The sequence below is a fragment of the Chlamydotis macqueenii genome, chromosome 13, assembly GCF_036417535.1.
Source record: "Chlamydotis macqueenii isolate bChlMac1 chromosome 13, bChlMac1.mat, whole genome shotgun sequence".
Lineage (NCBI taxonomy): Eukaryota > Metazoa > Chordata > Aves > Otidiformes > Otididae > Chlamydotis > Chlamydotis macqueenii.
Genome location: NC_141568.1, coordinates 17354299 through 17369324, shown reverse-complemented (window position 1 = coordinate 17369324; position 15026 = coordinate 17354299). Strand labels below are relative to the sequence as shown.

Genomic DNA, 15026 nt, shown 5'->3' with positions numbered 1-15026 from the left:
TACTGAAATAAAGTCCTTTTTGTAGAAGATAAAAAGGATGCAAATATGAAGCTTGTTACACTTATCAGCATTCATGCCAGACCACTTCTGTCTTCAAAGTTGAAAGCAACTAGAATTATGCACATCACCTCAAAACATGACCCAGATTTTATAGTGATGGTTTGTATGTTGGTATTTAAAAAAAGAAATTTGCCTTTTGCTTACTCTGAAAAATATTGTTTGAAGTAAAATTTTGATTTTTAAAGGAGGTAATCCAAGCATAGATTATGGGATGTAGAATGCAAGCAGGAAGAAAAGGCTTCCTGTTTCACGACCACAATTTATTTGATGTGGCCAAGAATATGTAGTAGCACAGCACCTCTTCCTGCCTTTTCTTTCCCCTATTTCTGCCCTCAGTTGTCTGAAGATTTAATGTTCCAGCTCTAAGTAATAACTTGATTTTTCCAGAGGTAGATGTTCCTGTGTGAATGGGCTACAAACAGCCACTCCTACACAGTGCTAGTCTTCTGAACCTAAATCTATAATGGCAAAAGGAAGCAAATTAATTTCACTTAAATTAGAAAAAATTGCCCTCACAAATAAATGCCTAATAATATCTCAAACCATGTCAAACACTAAAGCATATTAATTTGTTGCTGTCTTCCACAAACAGCTAGGAACAGCTTTGTTATTGCTAAGGCATAGTTAATGATTTGTTCATTTGTTTAAGTTTGTAAACAAAATACTGACGACCATAACCAAACAAGCACAAAAATTTTCTTCTCGTGTACCTTCAGCACTTCTGAATCTTAAAACTGAACTGAGAGCTGAATAAATAGCCTTTATATTCAGCACATTTATCACTGCAAACTTGTACCCACAGAAATTAAGTTATAATCCAGCCATTATTTTGAAACCTCTTTGTAACTCTAGATTTGTCAACTAATGTATTTAAAACATCTCTCTATCATTATTTGAATCAGTAATGTTATTAAACAAGTACTTCTGTTCCCTTACAGCTTCAACACTGGCTAACAATATGACAATCGACAGGTTGAGGAAAAAGCCAATATATTAAGCTAAACTGGGAATACAGAGAAGTCAAGTTCAAAGCTCCCTCGATTACGCTTGGACCAGGCTGGCTCAGAGCTTACCTACTGACTCTTTGAGGGAAGACATCTGCTCTCTTTTCTCAATGCCTCCCTTCTATTACTTGGCTTCAAGCGGTCTTTAAAGACTCCATTTAATTTTTCTTATATCCTTTGGTGCCATGAGATCCCTACATGACCAAAACCTGTGAGTTTTGCTATTGGCAGAAGTGGAGGAGTGGGGAGCAGAGAGGGGAGGGAAAAAAACAAAAAATAAAAAAAGCAATCAACATAACTTAAATGCTCTTTTATTGTGAAGAAGTGAATTAAACATTTCTGACAGTAATAATTACTTCAGATATTCATGCCACGACCTATTTTAAACCAACAACACCTGAACATTCTTAGATCTAAGCAAAGAGTAATCTCAATTATGAGGAAAGAGCAACTTTAACTATGTACTAATGTCATTAGCTTTCTTGCCATACTATCCTTTGGGATATAAGTTTGCATCCTTCTGAAGTGAAGACTCAGTGCTTCATTTTCAGTGGTTTGTTATTAGTTTCTTCTCTTGGTGAAGAAGGTTGTCTTTGCTGTCTGTATATGTCCATGCCATTTTCTATCCAGTTTAATTATACAAGCTGAATAGCAGCAAGAATAGAATTCCTTTTGTAGCTAAGTACAGAATACAGTGTAATACCACACTGTACTTAATGAAAAATATATTCCCTTATATCAACAATTACAATGGTTTTATCATATGATCCATACTCAACTTTTACAGCTAAGTATGAAAGTTACATGCAAAGAGACAGACTTTCATCTTTTTATCATATTTTGTTCCAAATAAAGAATATAAAATATATAGGAAGAGAAAATTATTTTTTAGAATCACCTAATCTACCCAAAGGTACCAAAATAACAAATTTTGGCTTTTATTCTACTGCTATGAACATGCTATTATTATAATCTAACCTGGATTTACCTACCAAACCACAGCAAGATTGTGTTGACTAATTTAGAATAATATTTTAGGCATACTCAGCTCTCTAAGCTGATTCCAGCTCTTCTCTCTGCTAGCATTATGCAAGGTAGAAGATACGGAACAAACTCTGCATTTGGGTGCTGTTCTTATTCTGTGGTCACTCATCACTCTAGTATCTTCCCAGTGATCACTAGATTGGGTAGCTTTGTGTTATTTCTTGTACTTATTTATCACTAGATGTATAGTAATTTTCAGTAGCTTCTCAACTGAATCTAGTCCAGACTTTACCTCTGGACCTTACCTCTGATTTTTTTTTGCCTTTATACATTCAATTTAGCTTGTCTTTTAAATGTATGTAGTGCTTCCTCTTTTTAAAAAGACCACTTGAAAGGATGGGGCTTTTTTATTTATAATACAATTTTTGTTGAGGTTTTTTTTTTTTCCCTTTTTTAAAATAGCCCAGTTTAAAAGTTCCATGTGATTTCGGCCTTTTCCATTTAACATTCATCTCTGTTCAAAATAATTGAAGTGAAATTTATCTCCTATTTACCAACATAATATAATACTTCGTAATGTATCAACTTGTTATTTTAGGGGTTTTGGGTGGGGGTTTTTTTGGTGATTTTTTCTGAGGGTTGGACTAGATGACCTTTAAAGGTCCCTTTCAACTCAAACTATTCTCTGATTCTATTGTCCTCTTCTTAAAGTGTCTCTGTGACAAATATTTTTATTTAAACACTGTTTTAAACTCAAAGAATACTTTCTTCTAATTATAAAGCAAGTCATATTTTTCTGGCCCAGCTGATGCTGATAGCTGTTTAAACTCTTATTAAATATATTTCAATAATAAAGGAATTTCAAATGTTGCAGTTCTAGTTCTGTAATCACACAAGAAGCCAAACAGTGAAAATACATTGAGGGCTTCAAAAAACCCATCCCACCAACTTCATAGTTAATCCTATTTTTATTGTTTGCTAAACTACATAAGAATCTCTTCATTGTTATAAAGCTTACTTTTCAATAATCCAGCTGCTTCAGTTACTGGCTTGGCATGGCTCAAAAGCTTCTTAAAATAGGTAAAATTATCAAGGTTTTAAACTCTTGAGGGTTCTCTAACATGGAACTTTAATAGCTTGTCACATTATACATTGTTTGGTTTGCTGATAATGGAAGTGCTAACAACCTGCATCAATGTTCACTTGTGACACACCCCATCACCGCCATCCCTACAGTCAAACCCATGCAGAAGTTACATTTCATCACTGCTCAGCTCTCAAATAGGAGCAAAGCTATCTTAACATGGGAGTGAAATCAGCTTTACTCAGCATGTTAGGATTTGACTGTATTTTTAATACCTACTCCCAAGGCAATTACATCCTACATTATTTTTACTTCTATTACTGTATAATTTCTTAGATTTAGTGTAGTATTTATAGCTCAGGACTCCATTGCACTATTTTCATCTTGTTCTGAAGTTTTACAGACAAAAGAATTTGCAATCTACACAGAAGACAATAGGCAAATCAGAGAAAGCAGGAATCTTATTACTAGGAATAGCCTGAATGAAAAATAAATATAATACTCATTGCATCACTGCACAGATAGGCTTTAAGTTCAAGATGTTGCCCAAAGGAAGTCTCCCCAAAAATAATATGACTGCTGTCCTAGAGATGAAAAACAATGTCTTCAATTCTCCACAGAATAAGATGCTCAACTACCTCATGCCTCTTGGACAATAAATGATGCCCTTAGACACAAACTAGCATCCATTGAAATAACAAATACCTTTGTGAAGATCAAGTTATGTTCTTTTGCTTGACTTAGAGGTACAGACAGTCCAATAAAAAGCCACAGCTCTAGCACCTGGTTCCTCTTAGGCACCTGCTTAGAGCTGCCTAACACATTTTCAACATGGAAAATATCAAATGCCACTAAGATACGCATCTCCCTTCAGTTCATCCACTTGTAGTTTAAAAAAAAATAATCACCCAGTAATGTCCTTGTCACTCATGTGGTTTAATTGCAAGTCTTCCTCTAACTCAGTTGTGAATTTTCAATCAAGCTGGTCACTCTTTTCATCAGCTGTACCTACTGTGGGAACAGACCCACTCTGGGGACTGGTGCTCTCCCACATATATAGCAAGTATACGCTGATGGAGTAGGCAGCCCCCTTCCAAAAGAAGAAAATTTCTGATACACCCTTATTCAAGATGCAGTATTATCTGGTTGCTAATTATGTTGGCTGTTTTGGTAATAAGCCAGTGGGAAGAACTGAGTGAAGCAATTAAATAGCTCATTTCACAGTTCTAAAAAGTATTTTCTTGAAAGCCTTTTTGTAATCTGATAAAAGAAGCTGCTGTCATACATTAGCATCTCTCTTCTGACCTTCCTTCATGCCAGTGAGAAAGACCTGCCTGTGATCTATATTTTTTTATTATGCCACAGAAAGTTAGTTAGCACCAAGGAAAGAGATCTTCCATTTTCCTTGTATTCCTCCTGTTGTCATTCAGCAGAATAACTTTTTATGTTCTTGGTAGTGTTCTAAAGCTACACTACAAGAACTCCACAGATTTAGATTTCTGGTAGAAAAAGTGGGTCTTTCATGGGCAACAGTCCAAAACAGCACTAGTGCTATTTAGTGTTCAGCCCGTTTGGACCATATGTTTTCTGTCAGGCCTTCTTGTGCTCTATCATGTCCCGAGGCACACATCCTGGCAACACTTGAAAGACATCTTACCATAGTGATGGATTTTGCAGGAAATCCAGGATCAAACATTATATTTTAAATATAGAATGTAGGATAAATACTTGGCTGTTACTATTGTACATGTTCCCTAACTGCATGTGCAATCTATGTTGTATGTAGTTTTCCCAGAGGAAATTCCATATAATTGGTCATTTCTTCTCAGTAAAATAAATGCTATTATATAAGAAGGTCAAACCTAAACATTTTGTATATACAGCCACTTCTTATGCTATTGTTTTGAAATGAATTAAGTTGGGGGTTTTTTTGTACTGTTAGGTTTTAGGAGACCATATAGAAAGTTCTTATGCTTTTAATGTCTCTTCTGCAGTTCATTCAGCATTAATTAGCTGATACTTGCTTTTATGGGAGTAGATAGCTTTCGTTCATATACTGGACTGATTCACAAAATTTCATGAGGTATTGGCAAACATTTAAGAATTTCTCTCCTAAGAACCAAATTTAAACCGTAGATCAGCAATTTCAAAAGAAATTAGACTTAGAAATGTTTCATTTGCAGTCCCCTATTAGAACATTTTCAAATGGGCCTGAAGGACTCAGACTTAAGACAGTTACCACAGCTCAACAAATGACAGTATATAATCTACCTACAGAAATTATGTGTGCACTCTGAGCTTCTTGGAGCAGTAAAATAGGATATTTTTGTTACAATACACTTCATTTTCTCAGGGCTAAGAATATTTATGGTCTACAGATCAGCTTACATGCAACAACTCAATTTCCTTAATTTAAAGGCCAACATAGTGGGAGTCTTGGCTATAGTACAGTGAGACAGATATTCTGGAAACGCTTCCAGAAAGTCTCCTCCGAAGCAAAATACTTCTTCAGTCTACCTTCCTCTGATTCATACTCATGTTCCTGTTGGTGGCTGTGGGATGACCTAGCTAATCAGTGGAAAGTTAAGCTGTTAGAATATGAAGCCAAACTGTTTATAATACATTACAGAAGTCAGAAACAGGACCTTGAAGAGAGCTTACAAGGTTCCTATCTATATACAAGCCAAAAGTAGCATATGGACTATTTTAAGCAAAGCTGGCCAGAAATCACCACACAGGACCAAATCTGCGAGATACTTGGACACCTGAATGATTACAGAACTTCATTTACTAAACTAATATTAGCTGGTACATGAGAAAGCCAGCCACATTCTGGCTTCCTTTAGGGAAAAGGTACACCAGTACAGGATACTGCAAAACAGTTGGGAAATCTTTTTAGAACTTAATTTACAGAAGTTAAGCCTTCATTTAAGCCCTGTTACATCTGTGACTTTGTATCACTGAGATTCATAGAGGATCATATACATGGAATAGTTCTGTCTCAAACACCCATGTTTGAGTGTTTCTGTGCTGTAGAAAATAGGGGTTTGTTCAGCCATTTCAATCTGTTGTAATTCAGACTTCAACTGGAACACTTCACCAAGCACTTGCCCCCTCTAATCCATATTCTCAAAGGACAGTTTTTGCTGACAATCAGCCAAGCCTACTCAGACTGACCAAGAAGGCATGCACATGTTCCTTAGCTGTGATTAGATGTACAATTACTTGGCTTTGCCTGCTTAAGCTTAACTGGGGAATGACAAGATTTGCCATGCACAGAGAAAATTTTTCTAGGCCAAAAAAAAAAAAAAAAAAAAGATTTTTGCACATTGTTCCTAATAAAAATTACATCAACATAAGACCAAGATCTGCAGCTGGTGATTAATTTGTACGGTGTTACTGTTCACTGCCTGAGATTGAATTTAGATGCATCTACATGCATCAGAGACTAATACAGAGAACTAGATGGCAGATAGAGACATTTCAACCAGCAGAAAAAAAAAAAAGTGTAATATAGTTGCTTTTAAGTATAGACTTCCATCAGCTTTCCTTTGCCAGTTAAAAACAGAACGTTTAGATAAATTGTAATCACTGTATGATGGACCTAGTAGAAGCACACAGAGGAACAGAAGACAGCCAGAAGACTTTAAGTAACACAGATGTAATTTTTGTATTAAGTGAAACTGTCCTCCTTAGAAGAACATGGAGGTGTCTAGATGCAGGTGTTGGGATGGAGCCAAGAAGGGGAGAAACTAAGAAGCTTAAGGCTCAGTCCAGCAGTGCAGCCATCAGGTGAGGTAGCCATTACAGCCATTAGTTTTCACGTTAAGAACAGTGGGCCTTTTTAGCCTAAGCACCAACAGCAAGATTGGGCCACCTGTGTGCTTTGCTTTCCTCCTTTGTAAAGGCTTTTCTTTAGCTGCCATACTAAACAAAAGTTGCTTAATTTCTTTAATAAGGGAACAGAATAAATTCAATGAACTAAAAAAATTACTAAGCCTTAAGCTTGCCCTCTTTTAAAGGTGTCGTGTTGTTTCTTGGTCACTGCCAAGAAGCCTCAAACTTGCAGGTGACATGCATTTGTAATTTCTGTTGCACTCTCTGTGCTCCTATCTGCAAGACATAGCTTTTATTTGCTATGGGTAGTATAAGTCACAAAGTGAGAATCTCCAAATAGTACATTTTGAAAATAACTTCTAATAGGTCCAATGAAGATTTGCCTTACAAATAAAAGCTTTATAGTGAGCATTTACTTGGCTTACACCAGTGTTTTACTTAATTTTTAATGCCTTTTTATAGCAGTGACTAGATTTTACCTTAGATAAGGGTACCTCTGTATAGGAAATATTTTAATATTCTTACCAATTTTTTTAATTTTCATAGAATATAGGTGTATATTGTAAGGCGAGAAATTCAACTTTGATATAACAAGCTTATCACACAAGACCTATTTCTCCATTATAAGATTTTGTAGTCAGCCAGTCTAGTTAAAAAATACGTTGGCCTTTCACATTTTTACATTTATAATCAAAGAGGAGAACATTATCTACAGCTAAATGCACATTGTAGCACAATATTCTCCATTGCTGCCTTAGTCTCGTAAAGGGATGTCATGCGTTTTTAATTTATAATCTGAAAAACCAAAAAAATCCAGAGCATCCTTTTTCTGCAATTTTGTGTTGTTAGACAACTCAATTAAACCCAATGTGTTAGCGTCCAGTACGTCTACTTCCAAAGCAAGAGATCACATTGCAGTTTTCAGGAATAAGTTTATATATGAGTTCAAAACTTGCCACCAGTAAAAATACTCTCCAAAGCACCCCAGTGACCAAAAGAGTCCAAACACAGCCACCACATTTCCATGTCTGATTCCATTAATTGTGCAATCTGGAGGTTCATTTGCCTTTTATTTTTTTTTTTTTTTTTTTTTTTTTTTTTAAGTCTTTGGTTATCTGGGGAAAATGGCATTTCACTTTTTTTTTTTTTTTAAAGAGAGACACCTACATGCCCATGTGTGTAATTAGAAACAACTACTTTTCTTATAAATATGGATATGGATGTGTGTGATGTGTGCTGGTTAACTATAATTAAAATGCTGATAACGATGGTGAATGTAAAGTATTTGTCCTCATTCCTCTGTCTTTCTGTGATCAGTGTAAATAAGAACTGTTTTAAGCTGTGCATTAATGTAACAGATTATTCCAATATTGTGTATAAAATTATTTAAATAAAATCTGACAAATATGCACATAAAAAGAGTATAAATAAAAGTCTTATGTACTAAGAATTTACTTATGACAATCAATTAAAAGCTGAAATTAAAGTTTTGCTTGTTGTCAGTACTATTCCTAGTTAAAGTTTCACGGTGACAGCTGGTTCTTGGCTCTGCAGCTGTCTCTCCAGTGGTGGCTTGCTTGCCTCCCAGGGACAGGCATTTCCAGAGCACGACTGCCTGACAGCAAGGCACACAGGGCTTCTAGAATCCAGTCTTGAGCTGGCCTTGAAGACTAGCAGACACTAAAAACAAAAGGCCAAAAGCAAGAACCATATACAGCTCTCAACCTTCATGAGACAGGTCACATCTTTTCAGTGTCCAGTGGATGCCGTGAACAGATTAATTTCTACATGTGAGCTCCTTTCAGAAACCTAATTACAGTAAAGCAACGAAGCTTTCACAACCACACAATGAAAGGAAAAAATCAAGACCTATCTACATATAAATTTCATACTAGGCACGTACAGATATTAATCTACTTCCCTCAGCATTTTTTTTAACAGATCTCCATGTTATTAAGGTAGTCTTCAATTGTTTATATTCCTCTACTTCCTTAAAGCAGTGAGAAAAACAGAGTTTATATTATTTTTATTACATCTGAAAAACTGAAAAACAATATTTTTATGCCAGTTTTTAATAATGTAAAACACTTAAAACCATAAGTCAGTATTAAAATAATTCAAAGTTAATTAATTTCAGAATATTTTAAGTGTTTCACAAAAGTTTCTTTTAATCTATTTTGCTGTTCAACAAAAGCCTGTTCACAAAATTTTCATTTTTCACTACTCTACATTCTCCCATTTACCATTTTCACCCAGCTTTAGTCAACTGGTACGTCCTTTAGAATCAGCATTAGCGTACTACTATAAAAGTAAAACCAGGCAGGGCTTCCTTAAAATAATGGAGGAATTTTGTCTTCACGAAGTATTACAGAAACCAAGTTTCTTGTCTGCTTTTGGATAACTACATCACCTCTTCTGATATTCCCCTAATTCACTCTGGAAGCAGGAACTTCAGTTACATCCTTTTTCAACATCCAAAACGGAAGAGGCAATTAGGTACTGATGCTGCTAGTAGTAAAGACAACTGCTTCAGCATTTCAGATTCTTCAGCCTCTCGGATTCATACAGGTAAACATGAAATTTTAATTTGCCCTCTTACCTAAGCTAATATTTATAACCTAAGTTAATTTAAAATGCAGAAAAACAACAAAAATTTTATCTTTGAAAAGAAAATTTAAGGCTGGGGAAAGGTCAGAATATATCTAGTTCTTTTTTCATTTATAACACAAATCAATAAGGCTGCCAAAAAGTTAAGACATTACACTCTTGTAAATGCAAAGAGAATGGAGAGGGAAAAACAGACGTGATGTGTTTAAAAGTAGCAACTATAAGTAACAAACACTTGTTTTAAAAAGTCTGAAGAGACTTTGGCCTTCAGAAGAAGAGACATCAGCCTTTTTTTTTTTTTTTTTTAAACTAAAAATGTACTGCTGTAATTGAGGGAGAACCAGAAATGCTCACTTGCTTAATCCATCAATGTGTAATTTCAGCAACAAATCAAAAGTAATTCCTAGAGAACAGAAAGGCTCTCTGCTTCATCACCTGTAAAAACAGTGATAATACTGCCTAGCTCCTTAAACTTTTGCAAGATCTTAGACCAGAGCAATGGCATACACAAGCCAAATACCACAACTCTTTACTCCTCAGTTATTAAAACTTACTAAAGCACCAAAACCCCCCATGATGTTGTACCCTCCTATAAACTCAGCTATATTTTGGAAAGAAGTTTGCCTTAGCTTTCTTTCACATCTGCACTGAAAAGTATTATTTTTAGTTAAGGATTTTTAATCATCCAAGTGGCAAAAGCACTTAGCCTTTGATAGGGTCTGTATTTTACATGGTTCTGAAAGTAACTTCAACAAACTTTTCCAACAAAACTATCTGCTGCTGCTGCCTGCTTCCTATTCTCCCAATTCAGCCATATGCCTGCTTCTCTTACTCTTATTTTCTTCAGCACTATTTTCAAAGTCACCTATGAATTCTGTGGGGGTTATAGCACCCTCATGAAAGCAACCAAATAGCCTCTTTGTGCCTTTACCTTCCTAATACACTCATAAAAGCCAGTTATTACTGTCACTTCTAGAAATCCCAGGCAGATAAATGTCCAGATCCACAAGACACACCTCAGACATGTCTTGGCCCACAATCTCAAAGTCCACCATCTCCTCTCAGAGAGCTCTCTCTCCAATAAGGTTCCTCACACACGTATAGGAAGCTTACTACCTAACTTAGTACTCTGGATTCCAGTCTGAGAGTTAATAACTTAAGAACTATGCCTTGGGATGCCAAGCCCCATCACGGGTCCTGCCCTCAAACGTGGCCAAAGTTGCAAAAGAGATCATTTCTCTCACAAGGCCAGAGACAGACTTACAAAATCACTGTGTAAAACAGACTAGAAAAAGAATGGCCAGCCACAACCCTTCAGCTAATGTACCACTGCGGCTGTCAAGTTATATTCTGTTATTTCTTGCTACGCTGGCTCAGGTATCCATCTCTGTATTTAAAGTCTTGTGAGTGAAAAAAAGATTATATTGAATTTAGAGAGAGTGTGTCACATTTACAGTAACTACTACAGTTTTCCTCTTACATCCATACTATCTTTCCCTATGCTATCACAATTTATTGCCTAACCACTTCCCATAAAATCATCTTTATGCTCTTGCTACCTGATTAATATCTTTGGCATAGCAAAATGTGTCAGTGCCCATTATGTTCCTTCAGAATACAGGAATAACAGCATATCGTATTTTTATAGGCCCAGGAAGCATGTACATCCAAATATTGAGTATTTTCAACTGAATTATTCTAGATAACAGATTATGTTTAGCATTTTGAAGCACAGTTCTCTCAAACTGCATAGCAACAGGGCAAGGAACCAATCTTCTGGTTTTATTCGTTTTAACTATCCACCTCGGCCAAGAATGAAAATCTGGACCCATCATGGACTCAGTTAAAGGAGCAATATCGTTTACACAAACATACACAAATAAGTTGCTGAAGGGAACAGCCATCATATCTTCCACTTGCACATTCAAAACAAATTGACACATTCTAGAGCTGCATAAAGTTGATATCTAGCCCAAAAAACCCCATTATGCCAAATGCAAGCATAATCTGCATGGCGGTTTTTACTTCAAGATTGGAAAACATGAGTTGTGGGCAGATGTACAAACAGAATGTGATGAGATGTGACAGAAATATACACAGCTGGTGCCATGACTAAATAAATTACTGTGCTAGATTTTTTTAGGAATTACTATTGGAGGATAATCTTGCTAGAGAATTCATTTTCTTCTAACTTAAACATTAAGTTTTAAATGCCTTAAAATACAGAGAAAGTCTCACATCCAGGCCATACCATTCTAAATGCTTTAAATATATAAGAAAATAAAAGCCAAGGTTTAAAATGTGGAAGTATTCCATCCTGGAGGGACAGAACTGTGTATTCACAGTTACTCACATAAGCAAGCACTGCTATTTGCTGCTCATTACACTATGCTGTTTCCACTATGAAACATGAAAGGAAATTATCTGAAAAACATATGCCGAATAGTTTATTCCTTAAACTCCCACCTACCACTTGTCATCTCTTCCTTCAAGCTTTCATAGTAGCATCACTTCCAAAGGACAACTAGAGCAACTTACTCCAGAGTCAAATATGGTGACACACTAACTGCAGAACCATCTCCCCCAAAAGCATGAAATGTTTAAATAAGCAAACATTTCCTCAAAACTACATTTAAGAATAAAACTTGAGTCACTGGTGATGCAGGGTTTGATTTGATGTAGACATGGAAAACTAGCTGAAGAAAAGGAGTCCCTGCTCTTACAAATCACTTGGAGTAAGTAGCACTTGTGCAAAATAACAGAGACCCAATGTTAATTCTGCCCTTCTCATGGTTTGCAACAAAGATTCAAAAAGGTGGCAATAATTTTCTTCTTAGATGTCTACACAGCATCTATGGAAATATTTCCACATTTTAACAAACAGTTATTCCACATTACACAAGTCACCATCATTGAATCAAACTGGAAAGCTTATACACATCACCAGACTAAAAGTTCAGCCACCCACGAATTCATCTCTCTTCAGTGTCTTGTTAAAATCAAATCATAAAATTTACTGTCTTTTCAGGCAAAAAAAAAAAAAAAGTATGGTCAAGCCATTGATTTTCACTTCAGTAAAAATTTATTTCTCAAACAACATGGACAGAAATCAATTTTAACCAAAATATGTGACACTGCATACATTTTCAGAAGGCATCAATGTTGAAGTTTTATTACTTGCAGTCACTGAGACTCAAAAACCAAAACATAATTTAAGATACCTACATAACAGTGAAACATTTTAAAATTAAAATCCATTTTTTGTAATTACTTCTATTTCTGCCAAAGCCAGAAAACAATCAAGCAGGGAATATTGTTGGTCAATACTGTTTTTCTAAATTGTGATCACAAATTTTCTGCAGACTGGCTTGTAAAACAAGACTTGAAGTCCAAGTTGTCTTAACTAATTGACACATAATACCAATACCAGTCCTGAAAAATTTGTAAGATTAATGCTCAGAACTAGGTTTTCAGTTTTATCCAAAAAAGCACTTGCTCTCCACAAATACTAAGATGAAAATTATTGCTTCTACAGATATTTCTGCAAGCAACTATTTGCAACAGTATTTACAAATGTGAACCTAACAGCTCACAAACAGAAAACAGAACTGACATTGTGGTCTAATGTCCATGAATTATGTTATTTATGAACAATTTTGGGAAATATTTTTTCAGCTGTGCCTTTGCAATTCAGACATCTTGGAGTACAACACTAGACTACCCAGTTTTATATGCTGATTTTTGGTCCTTGTGACCATTTGCATGGCCAATGTTGCATTTCCAGTGCTGTGGAGGAGTGTTCAGTTCCCTTGGGAACTTCTACATTGCGTACATCTGCACTTAAAAAACCACTACTGAAATCAACTTTCATTACATGTTCCTTTATTCTAACACACAGAATACCTTTTATTAATAAACGACTTTGTGCTCTTCTCCTGCCGAACTATTTCTGCTGTAAAGCCACTTTTGCAATTCACTGATTCCAGGCAACTGAGCAATACATCAGGATCATGGATGAATTCAGAGTACCTTCATATGGAGTCTTAATTCTGTGAATCCAAGCAAGGACTAGGATTTTGACAGTGACCAGCATTACTGACATGTGACTGGTCTTTTATTTTCCAGGCCTATTAATGCTGTGGATGATGAAGGATCAGCTACACTAGCCTAAATCCCATGAAGATCTATTAGAGTCATTGGAGATTGTTTACACCTTTTTCTACATATCGGTCAGCCTTTTTGAACATAAGGCAGGTAGAATTAAGGCCCCATTTGACCTACTAGCTCCAAATTCTTCAACCTGAAAGATTAAGAATAAAGGGATAACATGTTTAAACAGGTTGTTTTTCCAGTTTAGTGTAATTATTTCAATACAGAGAAAAAAAAAAGATCTGTGGCTGGGTTGAAAAAATCAGAAGGAAGAAATATTCCCAACCTGAATGCTTCCATTGAGTAATTCCAATGCTGTTTATGCAAGGATTTGTTCTTGTAATATTTGCACTTTAAAAAGATTGATTTTCATATAGAAGAAAGCTTGTGAAAGAGCCTGGCTCACTACTTGGCTTTTAAGGAAAAAAAAACAAAACAAAACAATTTGTGTCACTGCTTTGTTTATTCACAAAGAAAAAAGGAGCATGTCTAAAGAAGGATTCGTAATAGCTTATTCTGTGTTACTTTCAAAGGATGATTATTCAGACATTGATGATCTACACAAATCATTCTCGTATTAGGATGCATGTGACATCTACATATTCACTACAATGACCAACTATACCATTGTTAAAGAAATAAGAAAATCCCACATTTTCCTCAGCCATGCATAATAGTTCATCATATCAATGCAATAAGTGACTTTTAATCAAGCTATTCTCTGAAGATGTAATAACTAATTTTGAGATCCTATTGGACATAAACCACATTCAAGAACCTCTGACTGCAACATATCGCTTCTAAAGCTAACAGCTGTATTATGCTGCAGCAGATGTTTTAGGAAAAAAAATCAAAATATAAAAAGCCACAATCCTAGTTGCCAAATCAATTAAGTTTAAGACTGGCAGTTTAATTTCAATAACAGAATTGTCACCTACACAAAGTTAGTAAGGTGCTTTCCACTGACCTTTCCAAACGCCGTGAAAATAAAACTTAGATGAGGAGACATGGAAATTACATAGATTTAAGGGAACACTGAGACAACACAGTGAAATTGGTGTTAGTCAGTACCTGCACATTCAACATTTTCTGTACAATAGGGAATAAGGCTTGAGGAAAAGCAAGAACACTTTTCGGAAAATGTCTTGCTTTCAGTTTTTCTGAAAACACTCTCAACACACAAAGAAAGAGGTTGCTGTATTCCTCATTCCCATATCCAATTGATAGGTAGGTACTTGCACAGAATGCAAGAGATCTGCCTCCGAATCACCTGCTTGTAATCTCTTGAGTGGTTTGTCTGT

At 35.6% G+C, this 15026-nt stretch overlaps 1 protein-coding gene across 2 annotated transcripts in view; it reads left to right on the top strand.

The window, feature by feature from the left end:
- The window catches only part of SLC6A2 (solute carrier family 6 member 2), a 416570-nt gene that overhangs the window by 69297 nt on the left and 332247 nt on the right, over positions 1 to 15026 (top strand). The window contains exon 14 of one of the 2 annotated variants that reach the window (XR_015259980.1): positions 999 to 2522. Coding sequence is in view for 1 of the 2 variants with exons in the window: in XM_086757868.1 (XP_086613994.1) it covers positions 999 to 1022 (24 nt within the window). In the remaining variant the exon portion in view is untranslated. Of the gene's footprint in view, positions 1 to 998; positions 8461 to 15026 lie in introns of those variants that run through there. The other variant, XM_086757868.1, reaches the window with a different exon arrangement.